General features: G+C 42.4%; 1 protein-coding gene across 1 annotated transcript in view; it reads left to right on the plus strand.

Annotated features, from left to right (window-relative positions):
- The window catches only part of smpd3 (sphingomyelin phosphodiesterase 3), a 62,687-nt gene that overhangs the window by 21,860 nt on the left and 20,285 nt on the right, over nt 1-20,542 (plus strand). The window contains exons 2-5 of the mRNA XM_051951614.1: nt 6,291-6,855; nt 7,194-7,445; nt 9,717-10,698; nt 17,811-17,886. Of these exons, the coding sequence (XP_051807574.1) occupies nt 6,554-6,855; nt 7,194-7,445; nt 9,717-10,698; nt 17,811-17,886 (1,612 nt within the window). The 5' untranslated portion in view covers nt 6,291-6,553. The remainder of the gene's footprint in view (nt 1-6,290; nt 6,856-7,193; nt 7,446-9,716; nt 10,699-17,810; nt 17,887-20,542) is intronic.

The raw sequence follows: 20,542 nt of genomic DNA on the forward strand, positions 1-20,542 counted from the left end.
TGTAGTATCTAACTGTAGTATTTAACTGTAGTATCTAACTGTAGTATTTAACTGTAGTATTTAACTGTAGTATTTAACTGTAATATCTAACTGTAGTATCTACCTGTAGTATTTAACTGTAGTATTTAACTGTAGTATCTAACTGTAGTATTTAACTGTAGTATCTAACTGTAGTATCTACCTGTAGTATTTAACTGTAGTATTTAACTGTAATATTTAACTGTAGTATCTAACTGTAGTATCTACCTGTAGTATTTAACTGTAGTATCTAACTGTAGTATTTAACTGTAGTATCTAACTGTAGTATTTAACTGTAGTATTTAACTGTAGTATCTAACTGTAGTATTTAACTGTAGTATCTAACTGTAGTATCTACCTGTAGTATTTAACTGTAGTATCTAACTGTAATATTTAACTGTAGTATCTAACTGTAGTATCTACCTGTAGTATTTAACTGTAGTATCTACCTGTAGTATTTAACTGTAGTATTTAACTGTAATATTTAACTGTAGTATCTAACTGTAGTATTTAACTGTAGTATCTAACTGTAGTATTTAACTGTAGTATTTAACTGTAGTATTTAACTGTAATATTTAACTGTAGTATCTAACTGTAGTATTTAACTGTAGTATTTAACTGTAGTATCTAACTGTAGTATCTACCTGTAGTATTTAACTGTAGTATCTAACTGTAGTATTTAACTGTAATATTTAACTGTAGTATCTAACTGTAGTATCTAACTGTAGTATCTAACTGTAGTATCTAACTGTAGTATTTAACTGTTGTATCTACCTACAGTGAACACTCACATGTGTTTGCTGAGGCCTGAACTTTGGGCTGTTGTCATGACGACAGTCAGCAGCCTCAGAGATCTACTCTTTAAAGGAAGATACACAAAATACCCAAAATACACAACACACCACCATTACCCTGAAAGATGGACTCACAATAAACAATACTACACACAGTATTATGGGATGGACGGTGGTCTGGGTTATTATGGGATGGACGGTGGTCTGGGTTATTATGGGATGGACGATGGTCTGGGTTATTATGGGATGGACGGTGGTCAGGAATAGGGTTTGTTTAGTTTCTTCTGTTTGTTCTCCTTTTTCTTCTTCTTCTTCTGGTTGGAGCTAGTTGGTTCTGGTTTGTTCTTGTTGGACCTGGTTGGAGTGGGTTGGTTCTGGTCGGTTCTGGTTGGAGCTGGTCAGAGCTGGTCGGTTCTGGTTGGTTCTGGTTGGAGCTGGTTGGAGCTGGTTGGTTCTGGTTTGTTCTGGTTGGAGCTGGTTGGAGCTGGTTGGTTCTGGTTTGTTCTGGTTGGAGCTGGTTGGAGTGGGTTGGTTCTGGTCGGTTCTGGTTGGAGCTGGTTGGTTCTGGTTTGTTCTGGTTTGTTCTGGTTGGAGCTGGTTGGAGCTGGTTGGTTCTGGTTTGTTCTGGTTGGACCTGGTTTGTTCTGGTTGGAGCTGGTTGGACCTGGTTGGAGCTGGTTGGTTCTGGTTTGAACTCTGACCTGGTTCCTGGAGGATGATGGGAAATAACGACATGATGGTCGGTTCTGTTTTATTGATTAACCCTTGAGGAGATCTGATGTGGTGTGTTTGTTTGTTGTGTGTTTTTGTGTATTTGTTTGTAGTGTGTTTGTTTGTTGTGTGTTTTTGTGTGTTTGTTGTGTGTTTGTTCACTGTGTGTTTGTTGTGTGTTTGTTTGTTGTGTTTTTTGTGTTTGTTGTGTGTTTTTGTGTATTTGTTTGTTGTGTGTTTGTTTGTTGTGTGTTTTTGTGTGTTTGTTTTGTGTTTGTTCATTGTGTTTGCTGTGTGTTTGTTTGTTGTGTGTTTTTGTGTATTTGTTTGTTGTGTTTGTTGTGTGTTTGTTGTGTGATTGTGACAGAAGATTAGCTGTTAGAAACACAGCGGATCAATACTGATGAATCGATACTTCTGTCTGCTGCACTCTAACATGTTAAATCCTGTCTGCAGTATTGATCACGTCATGCGTGTGTTTGTCGACATGCGTGTTCTTGTGTTGTCTGCCTGGATTTGATCAGAACCGTTTAATTTTAAAGTTCAGGAGAACAAACATCAGAATAATGAGCTCTATTATTATTGGATGTAATAAATAGATTTTCCAAGTTTCCATCAGCAGGTTTTTAGTGACAGACAGACGTTTAAAGGTGTTCCAACCTGAGACAGAAATATCACACTATAGTAAAACCTGTAAAATAAAAGACCTCCAGTCATCTGGTACTAATCGATCCGTCATCATCCGTCCCATCATCCGAGCTGCTCAGCTTCAGGTTTTTTAGATCTCAGTTTGCTGCAGACATGAAGGAGAGAAAAGATAAAAGTAAAGGTCAGAACTCCTTCAGTGGAGAGTTCACATGTTTGATCCCAACATTTCACCGTTTATTATAATATATATATATATGTTTATATATTCATATTGTTTACTATATATACATATTTATATATAATAATACCCTATTAATACCATTTATTATACATACATCTATATAGTTTAATACCATATTAATACTGTTTATTCAGCGTCTCTGTGGCTCAGCTCGGTGTTTTCTGGTTTAAAGCTCACATTCTGGAACATGGAACATTTTTTCTGGTTCTCTGTGAGGTTCTTTGATTGTTTTGCAGGTTTTTGTGGACGTTTTGTGTCTCTTCACATTCTCTGATGTTCGTCTTTGTGTTCAGTTTGTGTTACTGCAGATTATTTGTGTAGTTATCCTCCTCAACGTCATGTTTTACCTTCCTTCAGTGCAAGTTCTGATTATGAAGGCGCTTCGTATGAATCTATATGTTTGCTTTTCTGCTCTTATGTGATATTTTCAGCCTTCAGTGTCAGAATGTGACATAAAAATGACACAAATGACACAAGGCTGATTGAAAAAGATAATATGGCACGAAAACGCGCAAAAATGACACAAATGATGCAAAAAAAACACCAAAATTGCACAAACAGGCATGAAAGACACACAGTTAAAACCAGACCAACTAAGTCCAAAACCATCTTGAGATCCTCTTCAACCAGCTCAAAAACAGCTCAAATACCACCTTAAATATAGTCTACCATCTGAAACCAGTCCAATACCACCTTAAATAAAGTGCCATTGGAAACCAGTCCAAACTGGTCTAAAATACTGTCATAAACCATGAACAAAATTTTGCCTAGAAACAGTCCAGAACCGAGTGTAGAACTGGTCCAACAGAACATGGAGAAGAAGAAGAGGACAATGATGGAAGAGAGGCTCATGGGAGATGTACTTTAGTCTGACTGTGTGTTTCTCAGCTGGTCATGTGATTCAGGTATCAGTGATGTCATTGGATAATAAAAGTGGAGCTTCAGCAGCTCCAATAAAACTCTGAGGGCACGTCACCATGACAACAGAGTCCCTGAGGCATGCTGGAAGAGCAGTGATGTCACGTGTGTGTGTTACTGATCATGTTTCTGAGGCTCAGTTTTACGTTTTCTGCTTCCTGTTTGGATCATTTCATCTTTGTTCACCTTTGTTTACATTCTAAGGCTCAGTTTCAGTTGTTTTACGTCTTTCTACTTCCTGTCTGGATCTCTACTTCCTGTCTGGATCTCTACTTCCTGTTTGGATCTCTACTTCCTGTCTGGATGTCTACTTCCTGTTTGGATCTCTACTTCCTGTCTGGATGTCTACTTCCTGTTTGGATCTCTACTCCCTGTCTGGATCTCTACTTCCTGTTTGGATCTCTACTTTCTGTCTGGATGTCTACTTCCTGTTTGGATCTCTACTTCCTGTCTGGATCTGTACTTCCTGTTTGGATCTTGTTTCGTTCTGAGGATCAGTTTTAGTTGTTTTCATCTCTTTGTGTTTCTTTGTGTCATCTCTTTTTTGTTGTTTTTAGACTGTTTTTGTATGTTTTTTCAACCTTTTCGTGTCTCTTGGGGTTTATTTAACTTTCATTTTGACCATTTCTTATTTTATATGATCTTTTATGTCACATCTGGTCTCTTCTTGGTGGTTTTATGGTTTTTTTATTTTATTTAAGTGTTTTTATGGTCATTTTCTGTCTTTTTCTCAACTGTTTGTCTGTTTGTGTTACTTTTGTGTTGTTTTTTTAGTCTTTGTAGTTATTTTACAAGTTGTGTGTCTTTCAGTCTGTCTGGGACAGAACATCCACTGAACACATGCAGACAGAAGTATTGATTACTGATCTGTGGTTAAACTTTATTGATCATTTCTCAGCTGCAGTTTCCTGCATCTCACTGAATCTAAGAATTAAACTGGAAATTTACAGTTACTTTAAATATGTTTTTTAAATAACAATATTATGTAATGATTTTAATTTAACCACAGCCACCAGTCTAAAACCAGTTCAAAATGTGCCAGTCCAAGCCAGTCTACCATAACATCAGAAACCATGAATAGAACCAAATCTGGAACAGTTCCAACAGAACATGGAGAAGAAGAAGAGGAGGAGGATGAAGAGGAGACAAACCAGTCTAAAAACACATTTTTGAAAAAAACATGACACAAAACAACAAAAACATGACACAAAACGACAAACACACGACACAAAAAGACGAGTGTTATCAGGTTGCTTTGTTCAGTGTTTGGGTCCTGGAGTTAAAGATCAGGTGGGTTCAGGTGTCTGAGGTCACTGTGAGGTCACTGTGAGGTCACTGTGAGGTCAGACTCTTTTGTGTTGGCATGAATGAGTCCGTTCATTATTTATTGGTGCTGCTGGATCGATCCCACTGTTGGTTAAAAAGCGTTTGGGGACGTTTTGAGCTGGAAGAAGCTGTTTAGTCGCATCGATCCTCAGCTTTCTGCTTCTTATCTGCAGCAGCTGCTCTCTTTGTCAGGACGACTTTAATTATTTAAACTGTTGAATCTGTATTTGTGCTCAAACACAGCTTTCCTCTTTTGTTTCCACTGAATTCAATTATTCATCTGTGACTGACGGGATCGGCTCGTTCCAGCTCATAATTAATATTAGATTTTCCTCCCACTAACAAACACGCTGTCGATTCTGGAAGCTAGCTCAGGACTCTGTGTTTCAGGGATTATTCTGCCAACATTCAGTTGGATAAACGTGACGTCTTTGGAGAAGTTTGAATCTGCATGTATTTGTTTTATGGGTTTGAACACGTTTAGCTGCTCAGAAGAATGGGGTTTTTTCAATCCACTGCTAGCAGGGATTAGCTTGTAGCTTAGCTTTAATTTGCTGTAGCTGATAATCAGACTCATGGTTGTGATTCACATTAGACACTGAGTTTAACATGAAACAGTAAAAATGTTCGGTTTAATCTTTATCGTTAATGAAACCTGTCAGACCGCAGGTTTGTTTTGTACTAGTCTGTTTGCTAATAAGCTAATTGCTTAGTACTGCTAGCTAGCAAACATTCAGAAGCTTCAGTGTACTTTAATAATTTCACTGCAAAATTATGATTCACATTTTAACAAAACGCAAATAAACTGGGACACATTTTAGTTTTTAAGAAAATGTATGAAAGGTTAAAGGAATCTTTGCTAACTGTTAGCTTACAGGTTAGCATTACTCTTTTATGGTGAAAGCACAGGAAAGTGATAATATGAGAACATTTTGGATTTTGTGCTTCAACACATTAGAACGAATACAGCTTTGTGTTAGCCTGGCTGCTAACAAGCTGGCTGGCTACCTCCTGCTCACTAGTTTCAGAACTTCTAGAAACATGAGAGCACAAAGCCAAAAAAAGAAGAATTTTACAAATATGTTGTGCTTCAAAACGTTAGCCGAACGTTGGTATTGAGACTAGTGTTGAATTAATACAGTTCTATATAATGTTGTGTTATTGCTGTTGGCATATTGTGTATTTTAATGTTGTGTGCTATCATTTTGTGTGTAGCATTAACAATGCTAATATTTACTTCAGTTTTTGTCTTGAAAACACAACATCATGGACTGAAATCTTAATGATTTGTTGACAAAATAACCACAAAATCAAAAAACCCTAGCATTAGCATTGACGTTAGCATTAGCACTAGTATTATATTGTGTATTTTAATATTGTATATTATATTATTGTGTGTTGTTATTATTGTGTTTTTTAATATTGTGTGTTATTATTATTGCGTATTATATTACTGTGTGTTATTGTTATTGTGTGTACTGCCCTCATGTAATTCTACTGCTGAGAGACTTCTGGAGGCTAATCTTCTCTGGAACATCTTCAGCTGTAGTTTCTGGACTTTAAAGCTCTCATGAGAAACATAAACATCTAAACGTGCAGCTGAACTTCCTCCTTGTCCGTTTGATCCTCTGCAGGTCCAGGAAGTCCCAGATCAGAAGCTTTCATCATGGCCGCCGCCCGTCACCTTTGTGACCCCGCCTACGGAGGTTCCACCTGCTGAGCTGAGAGAAACTCACCCGAGTCCAGAGAACTTCCAAACCATGTAGAGCAGCTTCTCCAGCAGGGGGGAGGGTCTACAGCGTTGTTTCTTACTCCTGTTGGCCAACCTCCAGACGGATCTCACCTGTGCTCACCTGTGCAGAGAGTGTATGTGGGAGTGGCCAGAGAGCAGGAAGTGATGGTGCTCCACAGCGCCCCCTACACCAGTGCCTGCCTGCACTTCCTGGACGGGCTGTCGTGGATGCTGGTATTCCCGTGCTACTGGCTGCTGGACCGGCTGCTGGCGTCCTGCGTGGCCACCTCTCTGGAGAAGCGGCGGCGCTCTCAGGACCCCTGCTCCTTCCTGTCGCTCTGCGTCCTCGTTTCAGCGCCGCTCTACCTGCTGCTGCTCCTCGCATCACTGCCCTTCGCCCTGTTGGGCTTCATCGTCTGGGCCCCGCTGCAGGCCGTCCGCCAGCCCTACCTGTACACCTACCACAGGTGAGTGCTCACCTGACATACAGGTAAAACAACAGGTAACACAACAGGAAACACGATACGTAACACAACAGGTAACACAACAGGAAACACGACAGGTAAACCCTCCCATCTGTCTACATTGCTCAGACCTCATGTCACAAAAACAGCATTTTATTGACTTTAGTTTTTTTAACATTTATCTGATCTTTAGAAGTTCTGCTCTCTACCTCCTGATCTGATGCTAAGCTAACGCTAACCAGTTGCTGGTTCTGTATTAATGTTTAGACCCAACAGTTTAATCAACCTCCTGATCCAAGGAAACATCTGAACCTGCTGTCTGTTCCTCTGTTCCTCTGCAGACCAGACAAGCACCAGGCCGAGCAAGGCCAAGCTGGGCCGGGTGGTGCCGGTACCGGGGAGTGGAGGCCTCAGGGTCGGAGCTTCTGTTTCTGCAGCGCCAACGTCTGCCTGCTGCCCGACTCCCTGGCCCGGTTCAACAACCTATCCGACACCCACCGGAGAGCCAGGGAGGTGGGCAGGAGGATCCGCAACGGAGCCAGCCGGCCTCAGATCAAAATCTACATCGACTCGCCCACCAACACCTCCATCAGGTGAGGAGCTGCTGGTCCAGGTTCCTGGCAGAACTAACAGAGGAACCACTAACCTAGACTTTATGTTGACCTGGTAACGCTATGCTATACTCCAGAAAGGGAGAGAGTCCAACCCCTCTCCAGGATTCTGGTTCCAGAACCCTTGTTGTTGCTATATCTAGCCGGTACCGCTCCACTTCCACCAGCTCAGGTTCCTTCCACGTCCCCAGAGCTAGTCCACACCACCAGGGGGCGGTGCACCTAGACACCCATTCCTGCCTACTGCCTGGTGGACATAGCATCCAACCCCGATTTCCTGCCCCGTGAGTGGTGGTCCACCGGGCGGTGACCCCGTTTTACTTATTTAGGCTGTACCCGACCGAGACCCACAGGGCCCCAAGGTTTGGTCACCAGGTGCTCTCTGACTCTCCCCCCACAGACCTGACTCCAGGAAAAGACCCTGGTTTCCCTGATCCGGCTGAGGTCGTGACTTTCCTTATTTTTGCTGTCATCAGGGTTTTCTGAATCGGTCTTTGTCAGGTCCCTCACCCAGGACCAGTTTGCCTTGGGAGACCCTAACAGGGGCTAAGCCCCTGGACAACAGAGCTCCCAGGATCACAGAGACGCTCAAACCCTCCACCACGATAAGGTGGCGATTCATCAGGGGAGTCGCGTGGACATCGGGTACGGTACCTGTGGAGTGACAGACCAGAGTGGTGGTTCCCATCTTCATAAAGGAGACCAGAGAGTGAATTCCAACTACCGGGGTATCAAACTTCTCAGCCTCCCCAGGAAAGTTTACTCTAGGGTGCTGGAAGGGAGACTCTGACAGATTGTTGAACCTCAGATTCAGGAGGAACAATGTGGATTCCATCCTGGTCATGGAACGGTGGATCAGATCTTTACTCTTGTGGAGCTGCTGAGGGGGTCATGGGAGTTGGACCTGTCAGTCTACGTGTTTTTTGGATCTAGAGAAGGTCTATGACTGTGTCCTCTTAGGGGCTCTTTGGGGGTACTGAGGGCGTATGGGGTACCGGGCTCTCTGATACGAGACATTCGGTTCCTGTAGAACCAAAGTGAGAGCTGTGTCCTCATACTCAGCACAAAGTCAGACTGGCTTCCAGTGGGTGTTGGACTCCTCCAGGGCTGTCCCTTGTCTCTGATCCTGTTTGTGGTCTTCATGGATCTCAAGGATCAGTCGGAGTGAGGAGGGTGTCTGGTTTGAGGACCTCAGGATCTCTGCTTTTTGCAGATGATGTGGTTCTGTTGGTTCCTCAGACCTTCAGCAACACTGGAGCGGTTTGCATCCGAGTGTGAAGTGGTGGGGATGAGGATCAGAACCTCCAAATCTAAGGTCATGGTTCTCTGATGGAACCCAGTGGATTGATCCCTCTGGGTTGGAGGGAGTTGCTTCACCAAGTGAAGGAGTTCAAGTATATCAGGATCTTGTTCAGGAGTGATGGGAAATGGAGCTAGAGATGGACAGGAGGATTGGTGCAGCGTCAGCAGTAATGAAGGTGTTGTACTGAACTGTCGTGGAGAAGAGGGAGCTGAGCCTCAAGGAGAAGCTCTCAGTTTACCATCCATCTATGTTCTAACCCTCACCTATGGTCATGAGCTCTGGGTAGTGACCCAAAGAATGAGATCATGGATACAAGCGTCTGAAATGAGCTTCCTCTGTAGGGTGTCTGAGCTCAGCCTTAGAGATAGGAGGAGAAGATCAGACATCTGGAGGGAGCTCAGAGTAGAGTTGCTGATCCTTCACCTCTATTCAATTCAATTCCATTCAATTTTATTTATATAACGCAAATTACAGTCAAATTGTCTCAAGACACTTTACAGAACCCACATGCCTGACCCCCAGAGCAAGCCCAAAGGCGACAGTGGCAGGAAAACACCCTTTTAACTGTGGAAAAAACTCTGAAGGAACCAGTGGAGGTGGTTTGGACATCTGATTCAGATGAGTGGAATAAAATGGATGGATGGATAGCTAGACAAAGCTACAGGAGGCTAATAAGCTTCCTGTAGCTTTGTCTAGCTAGCTTACTACAGTTCTACAGTTTCATTTATCAGACGCTTTAATTGTAAATCCAACACACCAAGGATCTAGTCAGGAGAAAACAACCTGGATAAGAGACATGAAACAAATTCTAGTTGAATTCATGTTGAACTGATGACGCTATGCTATACTAGCTTCCTCTGCCACTAGCTATGCTGTTAATTGGTGATGTTATTTTGGATTTATCTGCCGTAAAACTCAGATTTTTAAACATCTCTCTGTGTTTTTTTCAGCGCTGCATCCTTCAGCAGTCTCGCCACCGGTTTCCGTCGTACTTCTTCTTTGGACCAGCGTCCGGACCAAACCCCGACCACCAACGGGCCTGCCGACACCGAACCAGAACCGTTCACCGAGTGTCCGACCCACCCCTCCGCTGCTGTTGACTGCCCCGTCCACCCCCCTGCAGCCGACCAATGCCCCGCCCACCCTGATACAGCTCCCCCTGCAGGCGACTGTCCGCTGCACCCAAACAGAACCAGCAGCTCCGACTGCCCCGTCCACAGCACCGGGGAGGCCAACTGCCCCATGCACGCCCCAAGTAACCATGACTGCGCCGTGCACACCCCAAGTAACCATGACTGCGCCGTGCACGCCCCCACTAACCATGACTGCGCCGTGCACGCCCCCAGTAACCATGACTGTGCCGTGCATGGGGATGCAGCATCGAAGCCCGACTGCCCGCTGCATGCCTCGGGGGTCCAGATCAGCATCAGTGCCCCGGAGCCGGACCCGGATGAGGAGGAGACGGGGAACCACCGGGAAGCCGGCGGGGGAGACTCCATGACGGCCTCCCGGGAGTCACTGGCCCGTTACCACGGTGACGGCGGCGTCGGGATCTCCTCTAACAACACGCTCTCACACGTCCCACGGACCTCCGTCTTCAAGCGTCCGGGACGAAAACGTCGCCACGGAGACGAGACGTTCGACCACGACGTCTCTGCCTTTTTTCCCGCTAACCTGGACTTCCTGGCACTGCAGGAAGTGTTCGACCACGGAGCGACGTCACGGCTGCGCCGGCAGCTGCACCGATATTTCCCCTACGTGCTGAGTGACGTCGGACGCTACGGCTGGAAGGGCTGCTGCTCCAGGTTCAAGTTCCTGAACAGCGGCCTGATGCTGGCCAGCCGGTACCCCATCCTGGACGCCCGCTACGAGTGCTACCCCAACGGGCGTGGCGAGGACGCGCTGGCAGCCAAGGGGGCGCTGTTCGCCAAGGTGAGCACCTACCTGGTGTACTCTTAATGATCACATGGTGGGAAAATTTCCTGTCATGTTTGATCTTTAATATGAATCTACACGATATCAGAAAATAACAAGACTGAGGTTTTTAGTTAGAGAACTTTGTTATTGAACATCAAAGAAAACAGCAAACGGTGCTGGTTTTACTTCAGAGTTAAAATCACCAGAATGACACAAAATAAACAAAATGAGGCTCAAAGTGACAAAGAAGAAACTAAATGAGGCAAAATAAAGCAAAAAATGAGCAAAATAACATGCAAAACTAGAAAAAAAATTACAAAAACGAGGCATAAAATCACCCAAACAGGAACAAAAACGAGGCTGAGAATAACTAAAATAAACTAAGGAAAAAATTACCCAAATGAGGCCAAAAATCACAAAGAAGAAACAAAATGAGGCAAAAAAGCCAAGAATGACACAAAATGAGAGGAAATTACTAAAATGAGCCATGAAATGACCAAAAAGGAAACAAAACCAGTCTCAGAATATAAAAAAATAAAGAAAAATCAACCAAATGAGGCCTAAAATAAGCTGTTCTGCAGGGCTGTAGTGAAGGTAAATTCAGTGTTCTCTGTGTTCTGTCTGAGTCTGTCTGCAGGATTTCATTTTTCAGCAGATAAACGTGTTCTATTGGTTCTTACTGACAGACTCTATGATTCTCTGAACCAGTAATGATCGGTGTTCAGCCCAGATAAAAGCAGCTGTTTGTCTTCTAGTTCTCTTTGGATCCAGAACCGGTTCTTCCTCACCTCTCTGGGTCCCTCCACCCTGCAGAACCAACAGTCGGACTGAATCAGAGCTGAATGATTTCAGCCCAGAGCTGCTCCTGATCAGCCCATTAAGTCTATTTCTACAAAATGAAGTTATTGTATGTGAGTGAAACGAGGCGCCAGCTGTCAGCATTAATTATACATCCACATGTAGAGACGCATTCAGCAGCTACAGGATGCACAAAAACACACAAAACGGCTGAAGATGAGGCCCAAAAAAAGCGAAATATGAACAATACAAGATGTAAAGTGAACAAAATGAGGAACAAAATGTCAAAAAATCAAGAAAATAATATGTAAAATAACCAGAAATGAACAAAATGAGGTGCAAAATGACAAAAAAATGAAGCACTAAAAATCAAGACATGAACCTAATGAGACAAAAAAATGACCACAAATAAGAAATCCATAAAATGAGATGCAAAAGAAACAGAACTGAAGAGAGACAGTCGACTTCATCTGTTCAATGTCCTGCTCAGGATTGAACAGAAATCACAAGTCTGCTCGTATTTTCTCTGTTTTTGGTGATAAAATGTCTCTTTTCATGGTGATTTTTCATCTTTTAATGGTGATTATTCGTCTTTAAATGGGGATTTTTCATCTCTTTGTGGTCATTTTTTTTATCTCTTTGTGGTGATTTTTCGTCTTTAAATGGTGATTTTTTTTATCTCTTTGTGGTGATTTGTGTCTTGCTGTGTTAAAGTCATTTGTGTGTCTTTGCTGTTGTGTTTTCTCTGTTTATGTTTATCTGGTTGGGGGTGGACAGAACATGTCGGTAGTCTGTAGGTATACAGACTCTGCTGGTTCTAAGGGATCAGATGGAGGTTCTAAGGGATCAGATGGGGGTTCTAAGAGATCAGATGGGGGTTCTAAGGGATCAGATGGGGGTTCTAAGGGATCAGATGGAGGTTCTAAGGGATCAGATGGAGGTTGTGGTTGGTTCTCCACGGTCACTGAGCTGCACATGAAGTCATTATTTATGGAGCTCCAGCAGCTTCCTGCCATGTTCTCCTCCTGATGGAGTCCATTAGGCCATGAGCAGTCAGAGATGCAACACGCCATACAGCTTTAATGCAGGAAGCAGGAAGGACTAATGCACTAATGCGGCTGCAGACTGATGGGAACCTGCAGCAGCTTCCTGTGTTCAGTCTGGAACCGTTCTATCCTCAGGAACCACTGAACCGTTAGAACGTCACACAGAACTCCGGATGGAAGAAATGTTGTTTCTGATGCTGGTAGTCGAAACATGAAGTCTCTGGGTGTTTTACCTCATTATGGATTCATTTTACCTCACTGTAGACTCATTTTATCTCACTGTAGACTCATTTTATCTCACTGTAGACTCATTTTATCTCACTGTAAACTCATTTTATCTCACTGTAGACTCATTTTTCTCATTGTAGACTCATTTCATCTCACTGTAGATTCATTTTACCTCACTGTAGACTCATTTTATCTCACTTTAGATTCATTTTATCTCACTGTAAGACTTGTTTTTTTCTCACTGTAGACTCATTTAGTTTTACTATTGGCTCATCTTTCCCACCATCAAGTCATTTTACCTCACTGTAAAATAGTGTAATTTTTCCTGACTGAATTTTTTTTCTCATTGTGGGCTAAAAAATGTCACTACTGTGGCTCATTTTTCCACTACAACAAAAAGTGCTGCACCTCTATAAAAACAGGACAACCATGAAGGAGAAGGTATACGTTTTTTGAATGATTTCAAATTATTTTCAGTCATTTTTCGATTGTTTTTTAATGCTTTAGGAAATGAAATATGCTCAAGTTCTTGTAGATGAAGAATCAGGTGACTCTGAGGAGGTCAGGAGGAACTTCTTCACACAATACTTCTTCTTTTTATGACATTTTAAACCTTCATGATACTAGTTCAGGTCCTGATTTATGGTCCTTAGTACAGTCAAATGAATTTTATGATTAATAATTATCTGCTGGTAGGAATACAGTTGGAGGATGTATCATTAAGGACATATATACACACACACATATACATATATATATATATATGTATATATATATATATATATATATATGTATATATATTAGTGTGTAGAGGTTCTGTGTACTTGCCTGTACAGCAGCAGCAGGTCACCATGACTGTCAGAAAGAGGCAGAATATTAATGAAAGTGTTTCCCTGCAGAGAGCAGCTCTACTCCATAATTAAAGCTTCCAGTCCCAACATTCATCCCCTCTTATAATTATTTCAGACTCAGTTTACGCTCCAGGAGTCCCGGCTGTGAAAGCAGCAGATTAACCCTGAAAATAGAACGCGTCCACAAATCAATGCAGAATTCCCCAAACCCAGCAAGGCCTCCAGCGAGCAGAAGGACCTGGTTCAGGATCCAGGTCACCTCCTCCATCCACACCAGTCACTTCCTGTTTGGATTAATCTGCTCACAGCGACACAACGCCAATCACTTTTCACTCTGATTCACTGGAATACGACGAGCTGATGGAGGTTTAGGAGGCCATGAAGGAAGAACAGCAGCAGATGCTTGAGTTACTGGATGGTTTGAATCGTATTTTGTTGATTTTCCATCTTTTTCTGGTTGGTTTGAGTCACATTTTGGCCGTTTTGAATCACATTTTGGTTGGTTTGGATCATATTTTCTTGTCTTTTTTCTTTTTGTGTCCTCTTTGTTCACATTTAGTTCATTTCTGTCCCCTTTGGATTGTTCTACTTTGTGTTTAGTTGTTCATCTTCTGCAGCATTATTCCCAGAATGAAAGCTGCGTCTCAGCAGGTTGGTGTTTGAACTGAATCAAGGCTCAGATGTGCTGTTTTTACTGTTCTTCGGTTTGCCGTCCAGCTAATTAGACTAATGGTTTATTGTGGCCTTCAGGAGTTTTATTGGAGCTCTGCAGCCAAAACAGCCGTTTCATTCCTGCTGATCAGTTTCTGCTTCAATCCTTCAGCAGGAAAACGCTGACTTCTGTTTCCAGAAACTGATCTTAAATCTTGCGGTTAATGAAGAAGCTGAAGGTTTATTCAGCAGATTTATTTTCATTCATCTGTGACTGAAGAAAGACTTCACAGTCTAATAAGTTCATTTGATACCAGCATCATTTTCTAGACACGCTTCCATCCTTCTATGAAGTCCATGTTTATCTCCAGTCTGACTCTTCAGTGATTCCTAGAATCTGGATTTATGATGGAACCATTGAAAGATGAACCTTTGTCACTAAAAACAATCATGAACTTTCATAGATTTATTGAAGTTCTACTATAAATATGACTAAATCTGTTGGATCAAAAATAAACAGAAATGTTAATATTTGGTTAAATTCATCCGTTTCCTCCTCAGTTCGGTTCTTCTGGTTTTAATCTCCTGGTTCATCTTTGACTCCTCTGGACACCATACCTACCTTCAAGCATGGAGGTGGCGGTATCATTACACTATCAATCTAACTGGCACCAGTTCTGGAGCCATTCAACTAAATGTGTGGTCTTTCTGACCTGGTTCTTTAGGTTGTTGATGGGTCTAAGTCAGGACTTTGAGGAGACCAGAACCTTCATTCTAGAACCTTCATTCCAGCCTGATGGAACCATTTCTTTACCACTTCTGATGTGTGTTTGGACTCATTGTCTGGTTGAAACATCCAACTGTGTCCAAGATCAACCTTCTGATGATGGTTTTAGGTTTTACTGAAGAACGTGGAGGTGATCCTCCTCCTTCATTAATCCATTTCCTTTGTGCAAAGCTCCAGTTTCACAGAGCATGATACTGCCACCTCCATGCTTGGTGGTAGGTTTGGTATTCTTGGAGTTAAAAAAAAAACCTGCCCCAAACCATCTGAAACCAGTCCTCATCCAGGACCAGATCCAGAGTAAAATAAATCCTAAACCAACTTTAAATCACATCCAGAACCAGGAGAACCAAGACTGGAACCAAAAATAAACCAGTCCCAAGAAAGTCCAGAACCAGTCCAGCATCCAGTCTGAAACCAGTCCAGAAGCTCTTCCAGAAAGCCCCAGAGCATGATACTGCCTCCTCCATGCTGGATGGTAGGTTTGGTGTTCTTGGGGTTAAAGGCCTCACCTTCAGTTTTTGTTCCATCTGACCTCAGAACTTTCCTCCAGAACCTTTTCTTTCTCCACGTGATGAGTGGAGCTTTAAGGTTCTGCTTCTAGAGGAAGAACTTCCTTCTTCATGGATCCTCTAGAACCCTATGGACACTGACAGCTGTGTTCCAGCAGCTTCTCCTCCATCCAGACCTGATGGCAGATTGAGTTTTCTTTATTCTTATGAACAGCGCAGAGCCGACAGTTTATCGTCTGTTTAGAGGTTTGGTTGGATTAAAGTAATGTGATAGGGTAGTTTTTGTCCTTGAAAGAGGCTCGATGACGTCATGAAACGGTCCAGCTGTTCTCTGCAGAACCACATAAAACAAAGACTGTTTCTGTGGATTATTCCAGCAGAGAACCTAAAAGCTTTTCCTGACGGGATAAAGTTGATTTAGTGTGGAGCTGCAGCTGCCGGCAGGCCTTTAGTTTCTGTCTGACTGTCAAACATCTGATCCATCAAATCATCACAACCTCCAGAGTCTGGAGCTTCATGCTGGAGGTTTGGAAGCAGAGGATGAAGAGATGAAGAGCTGCTGTCCTCATCATGTCCAGAATCTGCTGCAGCTCAGGAAGACGTGCTGAAAAATGCATAAAGTCGACGAAGACGTGTTGAAAAAATAATATGCTGAGTTCTTGTTCAGCTCCGACGGATTCACGGAGCAGAAAGACCAGAATACTGCTGCAGGAGAAAAACTCCTCCTCAGAACCAGGAGCTCCACTGGAGGAAAAACATGGAGAACTAACAGGACATTTCTGGTTGGTTCCTTCTCGCTTCTTGTTAAACACCTCAGACCATTTCGTCGAAGATCTTTGAGTCATTCTGGTTCAGTTTCTGTCATTTTAAACATTTCTGACTGATTCTGTCCACAGCTTAGTTTCATTTTAGTTTCTTTTTTATGTTTTGCATCTTTAATGGTCATTTTGGATGATTCTGGTCACCTTGTTTCTGTGACAAGTGTGTCGTTTTCCATCTTTTTGTGGAAGTTTGAGTCATATTTTAGTCATTTGTGGTCAAAAATAATCTTTCATTTGGTTCACCTGCAGCACAAACACATCCTCAGGTCTGAACACAGAAAAATAGTCATTTTTTGAGGTGATTTGATGTGTTTGTCTGACTGCTACGTCGGTACGAGTCTGGACTTTACACCTCCAACATAATCTGATGGATCACTTTAACCCTTTTGTTCTTTTACGGGCACCAAAAAATATTGTTTCTATGTCTGAAAAAAATTCAAGCAAAAAAGTCCACAAATTTCTGAAAATTTACCAAACCTTCAGGAAGAAAATTCTTATAATTCCTTAAAAATTCTGTTAAAAAAAAATGTCATTCCTCCAAATTTGGCAAGAAAATTCTTGTAAATATTTTTTCAAATGAGTAATAATTTCCCAGTAAAATCCTAAAAATATCTAAAGTGATTACATATGTATCAGTGTAACTTTTAGTATTTTCTTTAAGAACATTCACATAAAAATCAACCAAAATCCAGAGAAATTCGTTACATTTTGGTAGATTTTTTTTACAGTTTTTTCTGATGTTTTTGGTGTTTTAAAACAGACCAGTTTGTTTTATTAAATGGAGCCCAGCAGACTGTGAAGCAGTGAGATCAGCTGGCAGGCCTGCAGGTGAACTCTAAACTCTGCTTACTCCACAAACTTCCAGTCAGTTCATTTAAAACTGAAGCGCTGCCTTTAACCAGACGGATAAACTACAGATGATAATTAGCACCAGGTCCATTAAAAGCTCTCATCATTACAAGATAAAGATAATTATTCCATTCTGTACCTGCCAAAGAAGCATTTTAATGTGGAAATAGAGATTATTTTATAGATGTGGTGAATGGGAGCTTTCATTATGTCAACATCAGTTCCATCAAAGTCGTCAGTTTGGCTCATGTTTTGAAGTTAGCATCAAATTTTATTTGTTTTCTATCTTTTTATGGATGCTTTGAGTCAAATTTTCATCATTTTTCATTTTTTTGTGGATGCTTTGAGTCAAATTTTCATCATTTTTTATCTTTTTGTGAATGTTTTAAGTCAAATTTTAATCATTTTTCATTTCTTAGTGGACTCTACGTCGTGGAGAATAAACTGTTCACACTACGATACATCCCATAATACTGATGCTCACAGCTGGTTGTAGAGAAAATGACCAGAAATTCTCATCCTGAGCTGTTAAACTGTGTTGTTGCTGCTGCTGTTAATTCTGCTTTCTGATTGGCTGTCACCTGCAGGTCCACGTTGGAACCTCCCACCAGGAGCAGAGGGTTGTGGGATACCTCACCTGCACACACCTGCATGCCATCGAAGGTAAATGCAACACGCGTGTGTCTGTGCTCTGTTTCTGAACTGTCTTGTGCATCGACATCATCGCAGCCTCCTGCTGTTCCCATGGCGACGGCCTCAAGCTGCCGAGGCATCACGGATCTATTTAAAGCTCGAAGCCGCCTCATTTTTCACCAAAGACACGTCTCCTCCTCTGCCGCTATTCTGGGATTCTACGTTCTGTCAGGATAAAAATAGAAGATACAGCAGAGGGTGAAGGAAGTACGAGGAAACAGAAAACAGTGAAGGAAAACAACAACAACAGAACAAAAAACTACTGAAAACAGAGAAAGAAAACAGCAACAACAGAACAAAAAACTACTGAAAACAGTGAAGGAAAACAGCAACAACAGAACAAAAAACAACTGAAAACAGAGAAAGAAAACAGCAACAACAGAACAAAAAACTACCAGAAACAGCAACAGAAAATAACTGAAAACAGAAAAAACAAACACATTTAAACAGTGGTAGAAAATGACTTTGTTTATTTACTTTGTTTTGTAGTTTTTGCTGTTTTCATTTTGAGCTGCATTTTTCTGTCTTTTTAGTCGTTCTTAGCTTTTATTTTCTGTCACTTCTGTTTTCGTACGTCGCTTTCTGTAGTGTTTAGCTGCTGTAAGCTTTGATTTTCTCTCACTGTTACGTCATCCATCCATTCATCCATCCATCGATCCATCAACCCCATCCATCATCCATCCATCCATTTATCCATCCATCCATTTATCCATCAATCATCCATCCATCCATTTATCCATCCATCCATCATCCATCCATCCATTTATCCATCCATCATCCATCTATCATCATCCATCCATCCATCCATCCATCATCCATCCATCCATCAATCATCCATGCATCCATCAATCATCCATTTATCCATCAATCATCAATCCATCCATCAATCATCCATCCATTTATCGATCCATCCATCCATCAATCATCCATCCATCATCCATCCATCCATCCATCATCCATCCATCCATCCATCCATCAATCATCCATCCATTTATCCATCAATCATCCATCCATTTATCCATCAATCATCCATCCATCCATCCATCATCTATCCATCCATCATCCATCCATCCATCCATCCATTTATCCATCCATCAATCATCCATCCATCAATCATCCATCCATCCATTTATTCATCCATCAATCATCCATCCATCCATCATCCATCCATCCATCCATCATCCAGCCATCCATCATCTATCCATCCATCATCTATCCATCCATCCATCAATCATCCATCCATCCGTCCATCATCCATCCATCCATCCATCTATCCATCTGTCCATCATCCATCCATCCATCATCTATCCATCCATCATCCATCCATCCATCATCTATCCATCCACCCATCCATCCATCATCCATCCATCCATCATCTATCCATCCATCCATCCATCAATCATCCATCCATCCATTATCTATCCATCCATCCATCCATTATCCATCCATCCATCCATCCATCCATCCATCCATGTTCTTCCTCTTATCGTGGCGGGGTCATGGAGGCAGCAGATGAAGCAAGTCATTTCAGTCGTTCCTCCTCCAGCAACTCTTTCCAGCTCTCCCTGTTGGATCCTGAGGCGTTCCCAGACCAGAGGAGATATATAATCCCTCCAGGTAGTTCTGGGTCTACCTCGGGGGCTCCTCCCAGGTGGACATGCTCAGAAAACCTCCAAAGGAAGTCTCCTTTGAGGATCAGAATCAGATGTCCAAACCACCTCCACTGGTTCCTTCAGAGATGAAGGATCAGCAGCTCTACTCTGAGCTCCCTCCAGATGTCTGATCTTCTTCTATCTCTAAGGCGGAACTCAGACACCCTACAGAGGAAGCTCATTTCAGCCGCTTGTATCCATGATCTCATTCTTTGGGTCACTACCTAGAGCTCATGACCATAGGTGAGGACTTGAGTGTAGATGGATGATAAACTGAGAGCTTCTCCTTGAGGCTCAGCTCCCTCTTCTCCACGACAGTTCAGTACAATGCCTTCATTACTGCTGACGCTGCACCAATCCGCCTGTCCATCTCTAGCTCCATTTCCCATCACTCCTGAACAAGATCCTGAGATACTTGAACTCCTTCACTTGGGGAAGCAACTCCCCCTAACCCAATTCAATTCAATTCAATTCAATTTTATTTATATAGCGTCAATTACAGTCAACTCGTCTCAAGACGCTTTACAGAACCCAAATGCCTGACCCCCAGAGCAAGCCCAAAGGAGACAGTGGCAGGAAAACACCCTTTTAACAGGGAAGAAACCTCGAGCAGAACCCGGCTCTATATAGGGGGGACCCATCTGCCTGCTGGCCGGGCGGGTTGAGAAGGACAGAAGAGGGCAAGGGGGAGGGATGGGAGAAGAGGGAGGGGTGGGAAAGCAAGGAAAACACAACACACATTTGGATACATGCATGACAGGATATGTGACACAGACAAAGTATAAGCTAACATTGAAAACTGACTCATAATTTACTCTGATGATGTACGGCTCTGACATTAAACATACTCCATATATAGCTAGCAGTAAAATTCAAACAGTATGTCAGTTAGCATAACAGTATAGTGAAGGCAATGCAGAGTTGACTGGTGGAAAAAGGGAGTTGGAAGCAGAGGGCTGGAGGAAGGTCAGCAG

Source organism: Acanthochromis polyacanthus, chromosome 8, assembly GCF_021347895.1.
Source record: "Acanthochromis polyacanthus isolate Apoly-LR-REF ecotype Palm Island chromosome 8, KAUST_Apoly_ChrSc, whole genome shotgun sequence".
Lineage (NCBI taxonomy): Eukaryota > Metazoa > Chordata > Actinopteri > Pomacentridae > Acanthochromis > Acanthochromis polyacanthus.